We start from the raw sequence: 19463 nt of genomic DNA, 5'->3' as shown, positions 1-19463 counted from the left end.
TAATGTCCCACCTCTTGTAGACTATTGTCAGACTATTGTTTTTTTGTAATATACTGATCCTTGAACGCCTCTCATAAAGCCACTGTATCAGCATCTAACAAATTTCTACCACAGCCTCCAAATCTACTTTCCCATGGACCGAAGCTGTGAAGCATCTGACAGAAGTGTCTTGCTGACGTCAACATGTCACAAAAAAAAAGGTGGGTATGGAGTTAAGGTTGTCCGCCTACTAATACATCGCCACAGAGTCCTCAGATGCAAAACAGAGCTCTACACAAACCCCCCATCCAAAAATAAATTGGAGCGGCTAAACCACACAGGCTACTGGAGGGCAATTAGAACTGGAGCCCTTGTGGCCTCTGCAGCCTAGCAGGCGGGGCCTCCTGACACCCCTGGTTGGGCCTGATGGAGTGGAGCTTCATCTGCCTAACGGTCTGGCAAAGCAGCATGGGCCTGGATGAACACAACAGGCCTCCATCAGGCCAGCTCGCTCTGTCACAGTTTACATGGCCTATTGTACACCCGTGCTCATTAACAGCACTAAGTCATGTTGGTGGCTCACTAATGCATGTGCAGAAAGAAAAACAAGATCCACTATCAAAGTGCTGCCACAGTGGTGCTACTGTAACTTTATTTTGTGTTTTGCACATGGAAAATGAAAGTCTAAAAACTTCAAAGGACTAGAAATGAGTTAGAATGAAAAACATAAAAATGATAAACATCCTCACACCTTTATAAATGTGTTTTCTAGTAATAGGAAATGTTCTTTTTTATTTCTTTGGCTTTTTAGTCCACTGTTGTCAACAGGGATTATACAAATATTAACAACAACACCTATAAAACTGACAGTGTGGATGCTGCCATTTCTAAAGGCCATGATAAGATAATGTTTTTATGTGATGTAAATGATAACTCTTCCTTTGACTTTATCATGGTGTCCACAACAGTCTCCCTCAAAGCACTGCCACAGTACTCAGTATCATCTCCAGGTAGGCAATGATAACACTATCTTAATGACACATTATTTTTGCAAGATAGTGGAAAACATGGGTGAAATTAATTGCAAGCTCTTCTTCCCTTGATTCCATTAAATCAGTTTTTTGTTGTCTTTCAAGAGAAAGTAATAGTAGGAAAATGTACTTGGCCAGCCCAGCACCCCTCTGCATAAACACTTAAACACAAGAGAAAACTATCATGACCTTATGTGTCTGACAAACCTCGGCGTACAATAATTTCCTTCTGGTTTTGATCCAACAGTTAAATCAAACTGTGCAAGTTCCATGGGTAAGAGAGGCTGCCAGCACCCATTAACTTTCTCACTCTTAATCCACCTGTCCTTAGTGACTATTTTGTCAACAACGCAATGAGGAGCATCTTTCACCTATAAGATGAAGATTAAGAGGGCATAACAAAAAACAGCGTTGATTACGTTGTGCTGTATCTGTAAATTAGAACCAATATAAATGGTCAAGTTTGAGGGAGGGCCAAAGATAATCAGGTCTTGAAAAGGATTTTTCCGGGGCAACTGAGGGCATTCTGTCTATGGCTGAGAATCCGGGGTTAATCGCTTTAAAAGCAGTAATTAGGTGTTAAGAGGTATGCTTGTCTGTTTAAATTAGCCTCCGAGCTAGATTACGCTCTGTGACTTCCGATAACCTCCCCCATCGGGGCTCAGTGCCCTCCAAAAGGCCAGTTTAATGGTTTAAATAAAACACACACATATCACTTTATAACCTAATCGAGATTTAAGAGGGAAAAGTTGTTTTAAAATAAACATTTGTGCCCACTTACAGAACCTGAAAACAAACCAGAAAATGCTGGACAGCATCTACACTGTTCACATAGAAAATACAAAGAGAAAACCAAACAGACAGACAGTGAGAAAAACCTCTTTGAACAAAGCAAATTTATACTAAAATTGTCTAGTTCTGAGGCTCTATAGCAAAATGTCCAAAGAACAGCACAGTGTTCATTAAACCTCATGAAAATATCATCACTTCAGGGTAGCAGGAACACGTAGACAGAGTTAGGGTCAATATTATTTTTTTATAAAATATATTTCCACAAAAACAGGACACTCCCTCAGATAAGACCGCAAACGTTACTACAAATGACCACAGGCTCTACTTAGCCTCTCATATACTATATTGCATTTGTCAGTACTGTCTGAAATTTCTCAGAAATATACAAAATGAATGTTGACACAAAACATTCACGTTAAGGATTTTCTCCTTTTGAGAAACCTTTTGAGCTAAACCTAATGCCCCCGAGTCCTTGGGACTAAAAACATTTTAAAGTGAATTTAAAAAAAAAAAAATCACAAGAAGTTCATTTACAGAGTTGCTTATTCGTGTCAGTGAAAAAAAGTCTGACTCCTTTGGTGTCACGTGTCCTCGTCATGGGTACATGAAACAAACAGTGGAAAAGCAGTTTGTAAACATTCACAGGAGCAGCTCAGATATCATCCCTCAGTGCCTCATTAGGTCACATGTGCTGCCAAGTTTTATCCATAGACTGAATGTGCTCTTTGGCCTTCATCCTGAGTGCTGCGATGCTGGAACTCCTGTCGTCCTCCATCGGGTATTTGTCGTTGAAGCTGGGTGGGCACTGGTAGGGAGGAGGGCCCATTGGCTGCATACCTTGAACCATGCCAGGTGGGGTGTTGAGGAAGCTGTGGCTTGGGTAGGCGGGCTGCAGGCCCTGCGGTGAACCCATAAACCCTGGGATGGTATGCATGGGCGTGGCACTGGAGATAGGCGAGGTTAGCCAGGGATCTAGGGGCATCGGGTTGGCCACCGGCCCCACGCTAGGAGGCATCGGTGGACGGTTGAAGGATAGCATGGGGGAATCGTGAAGCTTCATGGTGCTGGTGTCCATCTTTTCTTGTCGTCTCCACTTGGCCCTCCGGTTCTGGAACCACACCTGGACAAAGAGAAACGAAATAAGATGAGATGTTTTTCCTTCGCTTGCCCATAGATCAGACGTCTACTTGCCTGAAGTTGTACTTGTCCCTTTACAAGTCGTTTCATTTATTCGTGGTTATCAAAGTCATATTTAATCTTTATTTAAGTAAACTCCTGTTTCCACAATACTTGAAATGCTCACTTGTGCTTCAGCATATAAACTTTTACCAGCTGCCATTTCTCACTAGTGCCCAGTTGGTACTGCACTTGTGCAACTTTCAGCATTGATGAGAAGGAAGCAATATGCCTCACTCATTAGCCTCTTTAATCATGAGCTACGCACTTTTTTCACCACTTGCCAGATCAGGCCCAATCTGGATGCCCAATTAGGCAAGTGAGTTGCTAGATTTACTTGCCCTGGGCAATTTGGCAGTCATTATTGTTGAGCCCTGAGATGGTGCAATGAGGCACTGAGACACAACGACAAAATCATGCATCAGAAAAGTCTACATTTTGCATAGATTGTGCTGTGCACTGCCTGCTACTACCACTAGGTGGTGCAGATGTTGGAAGCTGTTTTTATGAGAAGCGTTCTAGGTTTAACTTTAGTTCTCCCAAAAATAGAGTTATTGTATTGCTGCAGGGTGCAAAATAAAGTATAGGGAAATTTAAATAAATAAAATGAATGAATTTTAGTATATTGATCTATAAATGATTAAGCATTTTAGGCTTAATTAGTGATAAAGTAAAGCTGAATCCCTCTACTCAGTATAGTACAGGTTGTGTACCAACATTGGGATATCACACAGTCCTTACCTGAACTCGAACCTCAGGCAAGTTGACCTTCATTGCCAACTCTTCCCGGCTATAGACGTCTGGGTAGTGGGACTTCTCGAAGGCTCGCTCCAGCTCATGGAGCTGATAGGTGGTGAACGTGGTACGGTTTCTTCTGTGTTTCTTTTTAGTGTGCTCTTCCTCTGTATTGGCCTCTGGAGACCCCTCAGCGACGTCCACTTCCTTCTGCAGGTTGTTCATTTCTTCATCACACTTGTCACTGGAGAAAAGGTCTGATTCTGAAACGTAGGACAGGATACGTATAGTAAGATGTGTAAGGTGCAAGAAAATATATGCATGTATAATTAGAATTAACGCAACATTGTAAACAAACTGGGTGCAACTGGTATTAAGCCAGTAAGTTTGGTAACAGAACATTTTGACCAATCGTATTTGGCTGAGTAAAGCCAAGGACATAAGGACAGGGCAAGGTAGAGGTAAGCAAGCAATTAAAGATCTTGGAGAGGTTGGGCTACTGTACATTCAACACCACAAAAGCAAACCTCTCAGCCAAGGAGTCCATCATTTAATGTCAGTGTATCAGTTTTGTGCACCACCATTCCTATAAATCAAAAGTAATAACATGCCATATCAGTGAATCTTTGAGTTTACATCTTATAAAGCTTCTTTTGGTTTTACAAAGACAGCTTGTTTGGTACTGTATTCATTCATACTAAATAATGCAAAAGTTTTCACGCCTTGACTTTTGTCTAGTTTAAAGGCAAAAATGTGTCACCAGAAGAAAACATCTCTACGTATGTGTAAGTGTTAAAATTAATGTAACATTTAACAGACAGCCTGATCAAAAAGTGAAATCTTCACTCATCTCTGCGTGATAAAACAGCTTAATGACTGATGCCCTTTATACAGTTGAGGGCTTGCAAACACCAGGGGTTTGGCAAGTCCAAATGACATCACGTCTTTCACTGAATTCTTCCCTTGCACTAATCCCATAGTAACAGATGCTACCAGTTAAACCTGCGAGTCCCCGCCTCCTCTAATCTAACAAGGGACTTTAGTTGGCTTCTGCACAAGCCGAGTAAACAGTCACTGTCCAGATTGCGTCTTCCGAGAAATGGATGTAAAGCAAGTGAGCCATGTGTGTGATTCACCAAAGCTTGTTAATCATACCAAATCGTTTAAGGCAATATGGTCAACAGATCATTGGTTGATTGGTTGATGCCAGGCAGCTTTGTCTTCAAGGTAGTTTGTGAAATCTTTCAAACACGATTCCATGAAAGGGTACTTCATGAATAGAGAATGAGTGGGATGATGGCTTTTACTACCTATCAAAAGTTACTGCCATTATGTTTTTTAGCTGAAAAGAAAAAAAGGTTTTTCCACATTACATCCAGACCATTCCATTTAAATTTTGTAACATGGTGAACTCTACATTAAGCCTGAAACCTGTTCATTTTTTAGCACAGTGAAAATTTCAAGGTGATCTGGAACCACTCTTTAGCCAAAGGAGTCACTCTGTGGCTTTGGCATACAGTTGTATTTGACATAAAGCACCCCCACAGAATGTGTAATCTGCTATCTGCCATATCAATGGTGCAAATGATCATTTTAATCATCACAAATGTGGAGGAAATAAATTAGCTTATTATTGAAGTGCAAATCTTGCAGATAGATTTTAAGTTAAATAGTCTTACAGGATCTTGCTTTGGTGTATGAAGCACTTGAACAGTGGCATTATGTCTTCAGTAGGTGTCTCTGTGGAGAATGGAGGCTGTGGTCAGGTGGGGTTGTTTACAATGGAACCCAGTAGTTAAAACCTTTCACGGCAGAAAAGAGTATCAAAATAAGTATCCAAATACACAGAAACACTGTCCATTCGTTTATGCTCCTCCATTGGTCAGACTTGCTTTTGTAGCTCACCCATTGGCTTTTGTGGCTACTGTATTGTTCATGCAGGTTGTAGCTTTGTCAATATACCATTAATATTTTCAGCTGTTAAGCATAAACAGCACCTGCATAGCAAGCTATATTCAGACAGTCGTGCTTTATGGCATCCTCTATAAACTGTACAGAGATTTATTATGCCTATTATTAAAAATCTGTAGTTTTTAATTGTACACAAATCTTTAATGTTGACTATGTAACAGCAGGTCACACTCACACATGGCCACTTAGAAACTATGAGTTGCAATTTCTTATGGATATGCACGTCCATAATTCTATAGCACTCTAACCATTCTGTTTTTTTAGATGCTTGCAAGATGTGTTAAGTTTCTATATGTAACCTGTTACATGTTTTGATTGCTTTATGTAGCCAGTGAATAGATTTAAAAAACATCTTTCTCGGTTGCTTATAATTATTGCTGTGGGGTGTACTGATTTCTATATAAAGGACTTGGGATGGATTTTCCGGGAAAATCCAAAGGATGTGATGTGTTCCCCAGTTCCTGTCCTGTTTTCAGCTCCCCTACAGCACCAACTCTTTGTGCAGCACTAGCTAACGTTAGCTAATAAATGGAGTCTGCTACTGTCAACAAACAACCAGCACCTACCATAACAGAGTCCATTCATGCTGTGGCTGCTTGGAAATGGACCTTCATTTAGTGAGTGTGGCAACTCTAATTCAGCCAGTACAATATCCGGTGCTTGCAGTCTGATCTTGGACTGCCCTGACTCCCTGACCTGCAAACTTTCTGTTGCTGCTGTCACACAGGTTAGTCCCAGCCCACTGTGACCCCTGCTCCGGGATTTGCACTGGACGAATTTAAGTTGCTACAGCCACTAACCAAAGTTAGGCAAAGGTGTAACTAATGATTGCTTTCTACTAGCCAGGAGCAATGCAAGGCAGGGGTGTCTAAGTTAACTAGCAAAGCTAACCTAAGCTCAAGTTAACCAGCTAGCTATAACTTAGCTACACTGCATGGACATGCCATTGGTTGCTCTAGCATCAGCTGATCAAGTGATTTGCAAATGGCCAGCTATCATGGAGCCAATGATCCAAATAAAATTTAAGAACATCACAGACAATAGGGTTATTCTAGATGTGATTGTAGTTTTTCCAGCCTTCTAGCAACACAGTGTGGTCAAGTCATTGTTTTGGCCAGTGCCTAGTTGCTCACTTGAGCCTGCCTGAGTGTGAGCGTGAGTAACAGGATGCTGACCCTACTTTACTGAACGACCATTTCTGCCATTAATAACAAGGATTGCAGCTGAGTACAAGTTACACACAGACCCTTTTAGTAGTGAATATAGCAACATTGCATTAGATAACTTACAACAGGTGAACATATTAATAAAATCTGAAGGGTCATGCCTATTACAGGATTTAACAGTATTTTTAGGATACAAGTGGTTTTAAAACAAAAGTGAACGAAAACTGAATTATGTTCCAAACAACATCCCTTACAGTGGGTTGCAATGGCTGATAACAGGGTAATTTCGCTGGCTTCTCAATCTCTTACATACAACCAAACTCAGTCCATACTTACAAAAACCTGCTGTGTGGACAAGTTTTGCTCTAATCTACAGAACATTATTTCAAATTTGATCAACACATAGCAAGAAGAGCACAGATGGAAGTAATTACTTTCTTGGCTCTCCTCCATTTAGATGTGCTATTAAGCTAGCATGCACAATACCAGAGCCCTGGCACTAAAACACCTGAATGGAATGTAACTGTTATTAGTAGCTGTATGTGTCAAGTCAAAAGAAAAACTGAGCGACCTGCTGCAGGAAAATGTGTGTAAAATGATGCAGAGGGCATTTATTGTACTTATGTTTTACATACAGTAAAGGTGCAGCCATCACAAAATGTTGCATCTTGGTTTTAATTATTTTACTCAGCTAAATATTATATCTATTATTATTACATCTATATTAAGTAAAACTTTAAAACAAACAGAAAGAGTCCATGTGATATTGTAATTTATCTCTAACTTTGAATATGTAAGGCTACATTTAAGTGGAAAATACTGAGCTGGGACACTCATGAGCAAAGACTACATTATCTAGGACACTATGGCCCTTGTATATTTGTCGTTGCACTGCAAATATGACAGTACAGTTGCAGAAATGACTGGTTTTCCATGAATGAAAGACACAAATATAAATGCAGGACTTAAATGTAGTACTGTGCCGCCCTTTTCCACTCACCAGAACTGCTGCCATTGTTGCTCATTTTGCAAAGTGGGGCCTAAAGTACAAGCTATATGTACATAGTTCACATCACCGTCATTTCAGACACCCAAATAACTCATCATGAGAGGGGTTACTTAATGTTGACATGAACGTCTTTATGTAAGGACCCAATATTTTGGGAAAATTGTGTGGACGTATTGCGTTTTAAACTGGACACACAAGCCTCTGACAAACTTAGTACAGCTCTACTTCCGATTGTTGTAGTGTCATTATGATCCTGAAGAAATGTTTTAGAGTTCTTTTTGTCTGAAAAGACTCACCATGGTAGGTAGAATGTTGGGAGTTGTCACCCAGTTCTGGAAGGTGCCCATAGGTGTCTGAGGGGACCTGCTTCTCAGGGTGCGGTTGGTTTTCTCCATTGGCTTTTTGACTGTCATCATCGCCCACCGAATGGAGTAAAGGGTCCTGGTCTTTAGTGAATCCCAGTATGACATCAATACTGTGGACCCTGCCTGCACCGCTTGACCCGGCACCTTTTGCCATGTCATAGTTGTCCAAGCAACTATCGTCCACTATTCCCAGGGTATCCATTGACAAATGCATCCGAGCCTTTTGAGACACTTTCTCTTGTCTTTGTCAGAAGGAAAAAAGCAAAATGCTACAAAGTCAGATGAGGCAGAGCAGTTCTTCAGAGATGTTGTTCTGCTTCACGTGCAATGGAAGAGATTTATGTGAAGCGTGAGGGCTGTATCCTTCAAGGATCACTCCAGTGAGGCTGAACGTATTGTTTACACAAAAGCGGAACAAACTCACATCTTTGTCTGCAAAGGAATGAGAGAAAAGAATTAAGATATGGCAACAACAGTAAAGCTGTGCACTAATAAGTAATTTCATGGATTTTTAATATTCTTTGCAGACTGTTTTACATGTAAGAGTTGCAGTGGAAATTAGACATGCCAGTGTGATATCTGTAGCAACAAGCAGGTTCCCTTGTTTTCATTACATTGAAAAATTACTTTAAATAGTGAGTGTGATTATCTTCCTATTTTGGCCATAAAAAATCAAGTTTGTTTTGTTAGTATGATTTCCATCATGATGGATAATCATGATCGTAAACACGTGTGTTGTTTACGCAGGCTATATTTAAAAAAAAAAAAAAAAAAAAGATATGGAAAGAAAAAAGTAGAATTCAGAAGTGAATCAGCAAAGTTTATAGTGTCTAGAAAAAGTAATCAAATTGTCTCTCAAGTTGGTTCCCATCAGTTTTTAGTTATGCATTTTAAACTGCAGAAGTTTTTACATGTATATGAAGATTATTAGGTTTAAAGTCTACCCAAATACATTTTAAATGTCTTGAGAGGCACCAAAAAGCAAGCTGCACTTGGACCATATCTTTATCTTTTTCTTGAATACAAATGAGCATTATGGAAATTCATGCATCAATAGACAGGACTTACAGAATGCACATTGAGGAAGTACATAAAGTAATCTTACCTTCTGTCAGATTCCTACCACAGGCTACACTACATACATGTTGTCTCTGTAGTCCATAAGTAGACGAATGACACTAACAATATCTACTGTAGGCACTTGTTACTCCTGCTTAAGTCCTTGAAATCCCCTGCACACAAGTGAGCAAAGGACTTACCGCTGGAGTCCTGTGCAACAAGCACATGTAACGTCTTTCTCTCCTGACAAAACTCTCCTTAACCACACAAGACACCAAAGCTTGCAGGGAATGGTAGTAAAACCAAAGGGTTTAAGAGGTTTATTAATTGGAATCCTTCCCCTTTAAGAATGACTGACAGTTGTTTTCTGGTCAAGTAATTGCTCCAAATATGTCCTGCATTCAGACCACAGAGGGAGGCCATTGCTAATGAAGCCTCGACAAAACTTTCTTTCAAAAAATCTATTGTCTGAAAGATAATGGCTCGTACTGAGAGTTTTCGCTAATCCCTTCATTATAGACAATGTAAGGGAGAAAAGACACAGAGATGGACTTTTAACTTGAATGGCTGCACACTGTAAAGACTTGTATTCAAAAAATAGTTTCATTCAAGTGGGCACTTGATACTTAGTGAGCAGTGTTTCATTTGGAGTAGCCGGCTTTAATAATGAACTAATAAAAAGCAATGTTGTAATGGTTTCATATTTTATTGTAGACAAATTTACTATAAGTAGTACACAACTAACTAATAATAATTGTCTGATGTGTGATGCATGAGGACCTACAAGACACCAAAAAAAGTCTGTAGTTTAAAGTATAGATATCCTCTTTTTAACCTAATTAATTCAAGCAATTAGCTGACAAGACTGACTTTGAACCTACCCTTATCACCCCTTTAACATTCCTCAGTTGATCGTGTGACACACAACCATTTTGTTTACATGTGTCAAATAAATAGGATGATTAACATGTTGTGTTTGACAAATAATCTTATTGCTCAGCCTCTGATAGTTAACAGTAGAATTGGGTTGGGGGCATTGGGGGCGTTTTATCCTGTAGCCTGCAAGTTTCTTCTCTGCCAGCTGGCACAACCAAAGCTGTGGCAGCTACAGTAGGTGTTGCAGAGATCAATCCTATCCTTAATGAGCCTAAAGACTTCACTAGAGATTTCCTCTGACCTCACTCTTCCTATCTTAAGATATATTTAGGAGTTCTTTGCAGGCCAGACAAAAAAAAAAAAAAAAAAAAAAAATCCAACATGGAAAAGTGGTGCAGAACATATTCTTTAAGGTGAGAAAACAAATGTTTCAGAAACAAAGCCTCATCAAGAGCATACAGATTTTTTTAATTCTGTTATTATGACTCAAACACCACAAATACCCTTTGACACGTATTAAAGACCCTAGCGGGGAGCTTCCATCCATGGATACACCATCCTCTAGGAGTCAGGGAGACACATAGAAATGTAACACTTTTCTTACGGACTGCCACATACTTAAGCGGCCTGTAGAATTTTAAATGCTAACAAGTTTAAAGCCATCTGGCAACACTTGGCTGCATTGCCAGTGCTTTCTATGAGCAGAATGGCTGTGGGTTAAGTGGCTTTGGCTGAACACCTTTTCTCGGTTGTCATGGTTGTTTTCGAAGAAAGCGGAGACTGCAAAGCCCATTACTTTTGCCTGCGAGCGACAAGCTTTGCCACTAGATGATTGAAATGAAAGATGTCCCTGGGGGTTGGGATTTGCCCTGAAGTAGGTTGTTGTCATGGGGTGAATCTAAATAAAGTCAGGTCTGTGGGGTGTTTTGGAGAGATAGCTTTCTCTAACTTTCAATACATGCACAAAAACAAAAGAGCATGCAAAAGGTGTATTCACTGATTCGATAGTGCTTTCATTTATTTATTTATTTATTTATTTTAATGAGTGGTAATTTTCCGTTGTGTTCTGTGGCATCAGATATTTGGCACCAGGATTTCAAAATATTTTTCTGGCAAGGCAAAACATTGAAAGGAGCATTAATTGCCTTAGTAAGCTGATACCATAAGACAGTCAATGGACTTAGCGGATGATAATTAGTCCCATTAGTTAGTGATGCAAGTGAGAAGATTCATTGTGAGTGATTCAGTATATTCACTTGTTGAGTCGTCAAGAAATATATTATACACTCAATAAATTCTGTTCCCTGTCAGAAAAGTTTGAGCCGTCGCTTTGCCATCATTTTGTAGACCAACACTGACTCTTAACACATGTTCACATGTTTAGAAAACTGTGTGTATTTGCAATCCATTTCACCAAACTAAGTTGATTATCAAGTTGACTTACTAAAATCCCTTGTAATACTGTGTGCCAATCATCTGTGTTACTCTTTAGTCAAGATGGTTCAAAGGATCTTTGAGAGATCAATTTTTAAAGGAAATCCTGCATTACAAAATTGACATGGTCAGTTTGAATGATGTGGGAGTTTAGATGAGGTCATGTGGGGCTTGATAAAAAATTGCATTGTGGCAAATGTAGGATCCAGGGTTTTTGAAACTTATCTCATACAAGGCACCAAAACATTGGATATCAGGGCCTCTGCTGATTCAATTTTTACCGTTCTTTTAAAAAATCTGTCTCTTGTGAGCCCCCCAACTTTATGGAAGTGCAATCATAAAACTGGAGTACCCCTTTAAATTCCAAGGTACATATCTGATTAAAGGTCCAGTGTGTGGGATTTAGTGGCATCTCTCTAGAGCCAGTGTCTGGTTTGTCCATTTTGGGCTACTGTAGAGACAAGATGGCGGACTCTGTGGAGGAGGGCCCTCTCCATTTGTAGATATAAACAGCTCATTCTAAGGTAATGAAAACACAAGGATTCTCATTCTCATGATTATCATGATAATATCTTTATGAATATGATATACTCTGTCTGCCAATAAAGGCCACACACCAGACCTTTAACATTTTATGTAGGATTTCTCATAGCAGGAAAATAGCAGCTGTAATTAATAACATTAACGATGGCTCAGTTCCATTAAGTGTTTTATTGCACCAGCATGTACAATTCATACAGGGGCCTTAAAATCTACATGGAACTCAGCCTGCAGTGAGTTGTTATTAATTACACCAGTTTGACCAATCAATCAATATCTCTGTTCTTACATGTGTATGTGGACATTTATACTTGTTATGACATTGTGGACAAATCAATTAACATGTTCTTAGACCTAATTCAAGTATTTCTGTCCTTTACTGTTTGGCCCGCTCCATTAATGGCTAATAATTGTATGAGACTTGCAAGATTCTCCTAATACCACCCAAGTTGTACACAAGGGAAATTGATAATCATTTTATCACATTAATATATTAAAGCTGTCCCTCTTTGCTTGTTTCCCCATTATCCTAATTGAGTACAAATTGGTTAAGAGGGTGCAGCATAGCTATCAAGCTCCTTAGTTTTATCAGATGACAATTTAAGCCTGTGACATCCTATTAGGAAGAAAGCAGCTAATGTTTAAAGGCGCTGTGTCAGCTTACAGGGGGAAAGGGGGATGGTGAGCAGCAGGGGGATGACAGGGAGATGATGGAAAGGGAGGGTAAAAAGCTGAGAGACTGGTCACGTGATCAGCTTGAGCTGAAATGTGAAGGAAAAGCTGACAGGGTTACATCTTGTACAGTTGTAGACGTGCTGGTTCATGATGTCGCTGTGTGAGCCACTTAGTTACTTTTAAAGGACTTTTAACCTGTATTCACTGCCAGGATTAGTTCATTTTGTTTAGAATTCTAAAAATTCAGCTCAGGATATCTAACATGGCTACACAAGTAAAAAAAAATGTCAATGTTTATTCTTATTAATTAGGACAAATATCTAATGCAACTTTGAAGTAACAGAGGGGACAAGCAGGTATCAGGATAAAAAGTTTAATACTCAATTAAAGAGGTAACGGAAAACTTTTTAACTTTTTTCCCTATCACAGTTACAAGCAGTCGCTGTCGCATAAACAACTGGATCACTATTGATTTTCCTCAGAGCCTAGCAACTACACAGTCTCCACAATGGTGGACACTTCCTTTGTGCAATAAATGGAATCCTTTGCTTTCCCAGGCAGTGGCGGTTCTAGCCTAAATGGCGCCCTGGGCGACACCCCCCCATGGGCCGCATTTACCTGACCGAAAACGACCTGAGTCCAACGCAGTTTGTTACCTGACATAGTTATTGTTATGGACAGTGTGTAACACGCAGCTCACACAGCAGCACAGCACAACAGCACAACACAGCACTGAACACAAAGTCAATTGGAGCGGAGCCTTCTTCACCACGCACAGAAGCGTGGTATGATACACACCAGGCACGTCAGTTGTAAACAACCCAAGTTGTCAAATACTGCCATTTTGTCAGTGGACATTGGCGTCAGAGATGGACGCAGAGAGACACCTTTCATGGCAGTAGGATATGCCCAGGTCGGCAGCAGTTTGCAGCACCCGTGACAGCTACCATAATATAAATAGCAACACAGTAAAGGGATGCAGGAGGGGAGGTGGATGGGTCAAACTCCAGACTTTGGCCCGGGACCCCACTGTTCAGTTTCTCTGTGAATTTTAAGCAAAATCATGATGCTTTTCTCTAAACCTAACCACGTGCTCTTAATGCTTAAACCCAAGGAAATTAACCTAAAAATTAAGTGCATGCAGTGTATATTTTTTTAAATACTGTATGCATGTAACAAGCAGAAACAGTACATTTCCTGTGAAAACGAAAGTATATTTTGAAAGATAAAGCATGTAACAAGAGTTGACAGGCCTTCTGTGAACATCCAAAGCAGACAGAGGATGGTACCTGGCACATCATATTTTGACGTGTATGTCCACTGACAAAGCGACCGTATCTGACGAGTTGGGATGAGAATGTGTTGGAGTTGCATAGTAAAAGCGAGGTTTATAGGAAACCAGTCCAAACACTGATTGTGTCATTTTTCCACAGCCATTAAATTGTGCAATAAACATTAATTTCATCATCATAAATTAAAGCAAAAACCCACTTTAAATAGTATGTCTCATAACATGCTCTGTAGGTACAAGCAACTCAAACTTCAAGCCAGATCAGGATGCACATATCCACATCCAGGGAAATCAGGCTGGACTGTAGTTGAAGTGGGTCCTTGATGGATGTGCAGTAATGTTGAAGATTTGGTTATTTTTAATCCAGTGCTTTAACTGACACAGACAGAGTTGTTAGGCTGGGGTAGAATAAATATTTGGAGGATTCAGGTACTTTTAATCTTTTTCTCTGTCATAACAGGGTTAACCCTTGCTCCACTCATCCAGATTAGAACCTTCTTCGTCCAGGTTAATGCTTCCCTCTGAACATCCCTTTTACCTTTTACACACTGCTGTTGAGTGGATGTCACAAAAAGAATACATTTTTAGTACTTGAAAGACTGAGTACTTTATATTTTGACAGAGTCAAATAAATATTCATACTCTACGTGAAGTAGTTCTAACATAAAGATGGCTAATCCATTTAAGGAAGTAATTTCATATGCATGGCCTGGCAATAATATACAACTAATACCTCCAAAAGAGAAAATATGGATCTTGCTGGATGAAAATCATTAGCTGTACACATTGAATTGAATGGTCTACCATTGCATTTAAAGGGACCAAATTTTTGTTTTTCAGTGTATCCAGATCCATTGTCTCCCCCTCCTCCTCATCATTTTCCGACATTTTTCCAATGTCCTTTGTCAGGTTAGTATCATTTCAGCCATCTGAACTTTTGCAGTGTCTTGAGCACTCACAGAAGATGTAAAATATTATAAAATTGAGATTGATGGTCCGACCGATAAGTTATGTTTATGTGAATTTTGTTGGACATAGAGGCAACACATATGTGTGTGAGACCACAGTGTTTTGTACTTTAATAAATAAATGAAGTAAAAAATATAGTATATAGAAATATAAAAGAAACAGAAGATGAATTGCCCCCTCTGAGCCTTCTTTGTAGCACGGTTTTGGAATGCTAAATCCTATACACACAACAACATATATAAGATTATAAAGCCTGTTTTGCACTGCAGTCGCACAAAAGTATTTGGATAGGAAATAAAGAATAAAGAGGCAACTTATATGTACTGCAAAATACCTTTTACTAGTCAACAGTAATATTTACAATTATCACTACAAGAGAATTTAAATCTGACTCCTCAGCTAAATAGTTATTTTTATCTTTATAGTATAAATATTGTTGCACATTGGACATTGTCCGTGGCAGTATCTCTTTGTCCTCTGTGTCCTGAGTCCAAGACGCTTAAGCCCAAACAATGTGTCCCAGCATAAGGCCGGTGTATTAAAAGGTTAAAGGGTGGACAAAGAAGCAGGTGGCTTTGAGTAAAGCTTTTGGTGTCTTATCATCAGCAGCATTACCACATTACAGTAATGTTGTTAGGAAGGGAAAACAATTCACACCAGGAATGCCTGGTCAGAGTCCATGAGATCATTCTATGAAACATTATCCTATTAACCCAATCAACTACTCACATTGCACTGTTTGGTTTCATTAAAAGAGCTGTCCTCGTCTCCTGCGCTATGACCTCATGTGGACAAACACATGGAAATCCTTGTTTACTGTAAAAGGGTGGAGAGTTGATGCAGGCATGGCTAGACATTGCATTTTTAGAGCTGCTTTTATGACACCCCCATTTTTTAAAAGGTTAACTGGTTCATTTATACTCCATAAAAAAACAGCAATGATATGTTTTGTTGCAACCACAAATTCAAACAGTCATAGCATATCTGTGACTTTGCCTTTCCACCGTTCCATGGTTCATTTTAGATCAGTGTTTCATCTGTTATCTTTTCACACATTCTCTAAAGAAAAAAAATCTGGTGTTCATACACAGCCCTGGCTCTGTAAATAAGAAACAAAAAGTTGGTCATTCTGAGCCTCATGACACTATTTCAGCCAATCAGCAACAGGGTGTTTGTGCTTATGCACAGGACAGGACAAAGGCCATTGATGTTTAAAGAGAAAGGCAGTGGGAGTGAGAGGGATGGTCAACCTGGGACATGATGGGAGGGGTGTATTTGTTTGGGTGTTGATTAGTTCAAATACCAACAATCTTTCTCCTAAACCACTGGCTCCACCTTTATTTGAGACAAATACAATTAACTTGAGTGTTTGAACTAAGCCAGGTACATTACCGGACTTTTGAAATATGATCATTAGAAATTTGGGTTTGCACAGTACTGAACAGTCAGATTTAGCCAACTTAACTAAAGCAGAAAAGACACTGTCACTTATTCACCTCCTCAATCCAGATTTAACTGTCTGGCCTGAAAAAACTGAACTAATACCATTTGTGTTATTAGCCCACTCCTGTAAGTGTACCTGCAGTATTGTCGTCATCAGTACTAAAGGGCAGTCTCCATATTGATACTAGGTTTGAACCACATCTATTTAAGAGTGGTCTGCTCAGGCCCTGACCCTCATGTAATAAGATTAGCTTCACCAAGAGCCACAGCTTGGCACAGATCCACAGTTACTTGATGTCTAGGCCAGGGTTGCACTCTTTCACCTCATTCTCTCACACTGCCGTGTCATCCATACACAAAGATAATCTCATATTTACTGAGATACCTCTTCAAAAACGTGAACCCGTATGAATTCCAGCTCCAGTGGAATCACAAAAGCTGCAGGAAGCAAAGTCACTGAAATGTTTTTGAACATTTCTAGTCAAAGCAATTTCTTAGCTTTCTGGAGAGCATAGATTTACTGAAACTGTGACTCAGTCTTTTACTTAGATAAAACAAAATTAGAATTTGTAGCTTATCCTTCATAACTTATTTTTTTTACTATACACTTCAGCCAGATGTAGAATATAGATTGAATAATCATCAAATAAATGTAAAGATATAGTGGAGTAATGGCTTCCTGAGCTGAGAATGGAATCACGCTACCTCTGCATGTTGTAATCTGAGCTCCTCTGTTCTTTGTTGCAGTACACAGTCTAGTCGCGTGTGCACCTAAGTGCATGTGAGTCCCTGTGTGTGCATTATACTGGCTAGTTAATTGTAGCAGCACTCAAACAGCACCATGTACCATGTACCATCCTGACCCACAGCTGTCAGCACTGCTCAGCCACCTCCATGTTGAGAGCCGTATGCAGACAATCCTGGCTCAGATTCTGAAACATAGATTTGCTCCGTGTTGCATTCAGCTCCTTTAACTTCGTTACGATTTGCCTTTTTACTTAATTAAAGATAACTAACACATCAGCATTCCATTAGATTGTAAGGTGATTAAATAATTATTGTTTTAAAGCACACTGGCTGAGAGACGTGTTTAATGGTGGCTTCTTGAATCCGAGCCCTGACAACTTGTTACACACGGAGCCTAATCTGCTTCTCTGGCTAATTTGAGCCCCGAGGAAATAAACCCCTACCTAAACCTACCTTATAAGCTTTGCTCACATCCGTTGATGTCACATATGCATCACACATAGTCACACAGGAAAACAAGTTCAAATAGCCTAAGTCACGCCCACACACATTATGAAAACCAAAATCAAGTTCAAGGTCTTTATTTATCAAAAGCATATCCTGTACAATTACAGGGAAGCAGTCATTGGCAATGAAAATCTAACTAAATATGTAGAAAAGACAAAAAAGACGATTATGCAAGTCAAAACAAAATGAGAATCTAAACATAACATAGTGCAAGTTAAAAAAAACTACTAACAAAATATAACAAATAAAATATAAGCTAAAATAATAAATATAATATTTAATGTGTAATATAATGTGTATAATAAGTAATATGTAGTGACAATATAAGGCAAAATTTAAACTGGACTTAAAACTGTCGAAGCTGAGGTGGACCAAATAACACTGGGCACAGCAGACACCTCCTTGGGTCCATGAAGTGGTGCAGCAATACTAAGTTTAGCGTAAAGTTATCAGACCAAGCAGTCTACCATTGTTGTGATTTTTTCTGCACCTGCACCATAGGCATTTTAAAAAATCTCTGTTTAAGTAACCTTAAACTCGTGTGGATGAGATGCCAAAACTTAGAGGAAAATATCTGTTTATAAAATATCAGTTTAAGTGTCGACAGGGCTGCACATCCACCTATTTCTTTATGAGTGCCACTAACATGTTCCACATTGCAGTAGCACTCCGTGTCACTGGGAATTCCACATTCAGATGTGGACATTTAAAGAAAATATGGTGTATACTGATACTGTATCATCCCCTTGCTGTTAGCTGAATTTTCCACACTATTCATCAATTTGCAGTGAAACAATCTTACATTAATTATATCCATAAAAATACAGCTCAGTGTTATCTGCTGTGCAATGTGCCTCCACTAACACACAGTAAAACATTTAGGCATTTTAATATGTTATATTAGATTCTTAGCATGTGTACATACTCTACACAAAGCACATTAAAGGTATACCATACAGGAAGTGTTGCTTACAATATGCCAGTGAAAGTGAAAGTCAACCTCTCATTTGCTATGTTTCATAGCATCCTATGGAAAGGATGCTTTTTACAGTCTGGCACCTGTCCAGACCTGACCAGTCCCGACCTCATCTGCATGTTGTGCCCAGAAACATCCTGAACACAGCAGCATAAGAAGAAAATAAGAAAATACAGAGGGCAGAGTCTCTGCAGATAAATGCAATGTATTTTTAGGAAAGCACAGCATAGTATACCTTTATCCATTTTTATGCAGGATATCCCGTTCAGTATACCTGTTGTGCTACACCAGTCAAATGTTTTTGCCCTGCGGTCAGTCTTGCCATGAAGATAAAATATGAGCATCTCTGCTTACTCACTTTTTTATCCACCGGCTGCATCTGGTGCACCTCGAATTCCTCCTTGGATTTGCTTTTGGACATCCCTCCCTTTGGTTTCCTTGTCATCTGCTCCTGTTACTGTCGTCTCTGTCATCCTCTGGTAGACTTTTCAGTTTACAACCCAACATTTGATTCACAAAAAACACCATAGCTCAGTTTAAATAGATGTTATTCGGTCCTATAAGTAAAGGGGAAAGGGAAGTTGAGGACAAGTGGAAGACAGAAGGGCAGCGCAAAAATCTAACCTTATTAAAAACAATAAATTATTAACAAGAGGTGTTGAAACCTTGCCTATTGTGTGTCAAGATGATAAGACTGTATCAATAACTTGTGGCTGGAGTAA

The 19463-nt window shown here is 39.4% G+C and overlaps 1 protein-coding gene across 1 annotated transcript; it reads right to left on the bottom strand.

Moving 5' to 3' along the window:
• Positions 1–602: 602 nt before the first annotated feature.
• Positions 603–9543, bottom strand: LOC117271710 (retinal homeobox protein Rx2-like). Its single transcript, XM_033650055.2, has 4 exons — positions 9330–9543; positions 8156–8656; positions 3720–3976; positions 603–2922 (listed from the first exon to the last, which is right to left on the bottom strand). The coding sequence occupies exons 2-4, from the start codon at positions 8436–8438 to the stop codon at positions 2485–2487; spliced, it is 978 nt and encodes a 325-aa protein (XP_033505946.2). The 5' UTR covers positions 8439–8656; positions 9330–9543; the 3' UTR covers positions 603–2484.
• Positions 9544–19463: the final 9920 nt, after the last annotated feature.

Source organism: Epinephelus lanceolatus, chromosome 12, assembly GCF_041903045.1.
Source record: "Epinephelus lanceolatus isolate andai-2023 chromosome 12, ASM4190304v1, whole genome shotgun sequence".
NCBI classification, from domain to species: Eukaryota; Metazoa; Chordata; class Actinopteri; order Perciformes; family Serranidae; genus Epinephelus; species Epinephelus lanceolatus.
This window is presented reverse-complemented; position numbering and strand designations above follow the sequence as displayed.

Bases quoted from the DNA above. Each gene is read 5' to 3' on its own strand.
- LOC117271710 (XM_033650055.2), bottom strand. From the start codon at position 8,438: ATGCATTTGTCAATGGATACCCTGGGAATAGTGGACGATAGTTGCTTG. The intron at 3,977-8,155 runs GTGAGTCTTTTC...CCTACGTTTCAG, and splicing joins CCAACATTCTACCTACCATG to AATCAGACCTTTTCTCCAGT. The intron at 2,923-3,719 runs GTAAGGACTGTG...CTCTTTGTCCAG, and splicing joins TGCCTGAGGTTCGAGTTCAG to GTGTGGTTCCAGAACCGGAG.